The sequence below is a fragment of the Echinococcus granulosus genome (genome assembly GCF_000524195.1).
Source record: "Echinococcus granulosus chromosome Unknown EG_S00223, whole genome shotgun sequence".
NCBI classification, from domain to species: domain Eukaryota; kingdom Metazoa; phylum Platyhelminthes; class Cestoda; order Cyclophyllidea; family Taeniidae; genus Echinococcus; species Echinococcus granulosus.
Genome location: NW_020170603.1, coordinates 43,094 through 46,474, shown reverse-complemented (window position 1 = coordinate 46,474; position 3,381 = coordinate 43,094). Strand labels below are relative to the sequence as shown.

The 3,381-nt window shown below is 40.3% G+C and overlaps 1 protein-coding gene across 1 annotated transcript; it reads left to right on the top strand. All coding sequences in view use genetic code 11, as the record gives it.

The window, feature by feature from the left end:
* Positions 1-1,955: 1,955 nt before the first annotated feature.
* On the top strand, positions 1,956-2,706 carry EGR_10469 (hypothetical protein; the record flags this gene model as incomplete). Its single annotated transcript, XM_024499718.1, has 2 exons — positions 1,956-1,988; positions 2,647-2,706. The coding sequence occupies 2 exons, from the start codon at positions 1,956-1,958 to the stop codon at positions 2,704-2,706; spliced, it is 93 nt and encodes a 30-aa protein (XP_024345866.1).
* Between the last annotated feature and the right edge of the window lie 675 nt (positions 2,707-3,381).

Genomic DNA, 3,381 nt, shown 5'->3' with positions numbered 1-3,381 from the left:
AGGTATTGCCTTGATCAAAACACCTGCTAGACGTACATTCAGAGGCATAGCTATGAATAGCCCCCCAGTTATTCAAGTCATTTTCTCTGTTTTGCAGATGCACTGCCAAAAAGACAAATTTACAATGCTGATCTTTTTTCATGCAATGGGATTGCGAGAATTGGCATTTATATTTTATCTTTTGGCTATTCCATCGCCTGTATGGAAGCTTCGAATTACCTAAAATTAGTTCAACTGGGCACCGCTTCCAGCTTTTATGCTCCGAGTATTTTTTAGACAAAGCAATATTAATCATTAATAAAGACATCGACAGGTCTATGAGATGACACTTCACTCCCAATTGAGAAGCAAACTAATCCCCACTAGGGAAATCAGGATGTAAGGTTAATTAAGGCGAGCTCCAACTTCTACTTTGCATTTACTGAGGGCATGTGCTCGATCACAATGACATGCCAACACGTGAGTGGTTGGAATAAATGGGTAAGTAAACTCAAGGCCCAGGACTACCTACTTTTCCTATGGAGGGTATGCTTTTAACAAGTTTGAGAAAACGGGAGGTGGGCATTTATTTGGGGTGAAAGAAATTACACGCAGCAAAGCGTCACACAACAAATCGCAAAAGTGCATCAATGAACGAGAAAAGGGGCTGTGCTTTACAGCAAAGAGCGATCCAACAGAGTTCATATTTTGAGTGTACTTCACAATCAAACCAATAGACTTTTTCACCTCCCCTCAGTGCTCAGAACATAACGAACTGCATGGAGCAGATCTTGAAGTACCTACTTTTCTACAGCTTGTGAATAGGGGCTGGATGGGCTAAGATCATTGCTCGAGCAGTAGTATATAAAAAGCCAATTTATGAAATTTCGGAATGGTAATCGCATTTGGGAAGATTTGCTGGAGATCTACTTCTTTCGATTACAACATAATTTCCTTCATCGTGTCAAAACCTATCCTTTTAGAGCCAGGTAGGTATAAAAATGGCTAGACTCAAGGCACATGAGGAAATTAAAACAACTAGTTGCGCCTTAGCATATGCTTATTTTTTGTCCATTGGTCTAACGGAGAGTTTACCACTACCTAATTTCGGATGTATTCCAATTTGGATGGAATTTTTGCAACTGATTTGATCATTTTAGAGTTCACCCAACCATCGGCGTCATCTTCCTTATAGGATAAGCTCGTGATGACGGAGGGAACCAACTAGGATGCCAGCGGTAAGAAGCCAATGGCCCAGCAGCTTCAAGGAGATTATGATAAGTTTAAGCTTTCTTAGAAGTTTCTCAATACCCATATTGACCTTCGCTCAGTTTCACCTCAGGCCCCGCTCTCATTGACCACCAAGTGAAATTTAACCGACTGTGATTAGACCATACAATAGAAATAAGGTTTGGTGAAAAAGAGATTTGGACCCTCGTTTGACAACGCTAGGTTGGGGTAGTTGAATCAGAGGAAGAATAAGTAACTACTTCAACTTCTTGTTTGTTATGTAACCAGATCATTTGTAGCATAACCGCGAACAATACCAATGAGAGAACAAACTTATTTTAATTGGGCAGACCTTGTAAACAGGCAAATTTTACACCACGATATTTATCATGTAGAGAGGATGCATGTTTAATGATTCATATTTCAGAGGGGAACTCGGAACATTAACAGTGGTAGCAAAGACAGAAGATTTCATAAAGGAAATTTTCTTATCTTTACTTACTGTACAATTTTTCATAGAGAGGGCCATCGCTTCTCCCTGTACTGAGAAGACAAACAATTAAAGTTTCCAAAAGAGAGATTACTGCATAATCTGCATGTTGTCTAACGCCCGACAATGTTTGACGTCACAAGTAACTCCAGGTCTTTCGTTAAGCCCTCTACAAGACGTGAGGGTTTCGTTAGAAATGTAACAGATCGCTCGTCGTGCACCTCCCAATTAATAAGCCTTACAGTCTGTCCACGACATGTCCACTGCCATGTCCATACATGGCAGTTTTGTTAGTCGAAAATACTATAGCACCTTGGCAGTGATTTCAAGGCTCGAAAAGTAGTCTAGCTTTATTTTTCTTACTTCCTTTTCCTCGTTCACAGCATGGTAAAATCTGATCTCCTGAATGCAACAAAGCAGCATGACCATAAATAAAATTCCTTCCTTAGAAAATACAAACTTCCTCCCAAAATGCATAGTGTAAGATGCCTTCCTACACCGCAAAAGCACTTTAGCAACAAATCTATTTTAATAACATCCATAGCCCTCTAACTGACCTGGTGATTGCAGAATAAAATGCAGGTAAAAAACTTTCCACATGCTCCAATACATTCAATCTCATGTACAAAAGAACCAATTTTGTAAGCTGGAGCATTGTGGAAGCAAAGCGATAAAACAGGTTCTATTTTCCCTTCCCCAACTTAGCAATTATCCTATCTAAGTCGCCGCTTCACGTATTCCCTTTCAGATTGACATCTGCAATGCCACTGTAGTCATTGTGTTTCTACAATCTACATTACCTACAAACGAAACTTTGAGCTGCGATTTTCTCGGAGATTCTAATGTGAATTTTACCGCGAATTTTCTCCAATGGGCGGTTGCATTCCATGCAGTTTCCTTCATTTGACCAGCTATTTCTCTCCAGTAAGTTTTGCCCTGCTTTTCAGATCGCGGGCGTACAAGTCTATGAGGTGACATCGAACAACTCGGATGAGTTCCCAAAGTAAAAAATATCTATACAAAGGCCAGAAGCAGATGCAACAAATTAGCAAAATTATTAACCAATATAGTGAACATCGTTGAAAGCCGAATTACGACAATAAGGTGTGGGCCGTTGATGTGGAGAGGAGAATTAAATGTTCCACTTTAGGAGAATGTAAAAATCATTTGATAGATTTCCTTGCATCTATTTCTTTAAAGTCTCCTCAAGTGGATCCGTCGCTTGTTCCACTTATTTGTAAATGTATCTACCAAAAGAATGGAAAGTGGCACGACTCCGCAAATAGCCAGATCTTGGACAGTTTATGCCCGCCATAGATTTGGAACACGGTATTAAAACACAGAAATTTGAGTCATGTGCTCTTCTGTTTAATATTGCTGACCCTTGAGTTGGTATAAGTTGCAGATCAGCCCTACGGTATGGCTTTTGAGTGATACCAGCTGCTTTTCAATCCTTCGGTGGGTTGGTACTGCGTGTCCTTCATGCTGCTATGGCTTGTTACGATGCTGAGGAAGACTTGGAGGGCCACGGTGGCATTATTCACCAATTGCTTTAGCTACAGCCGTTAGGGTGCCTAATCTAGTAATCAGAATGTTCATCCAATTGCTGGCAGTGTGACCTACATTTATTGCATTCAAAACATTTCGCCATACGCAAAATACTTTGAAGCTAGTTATTCTCC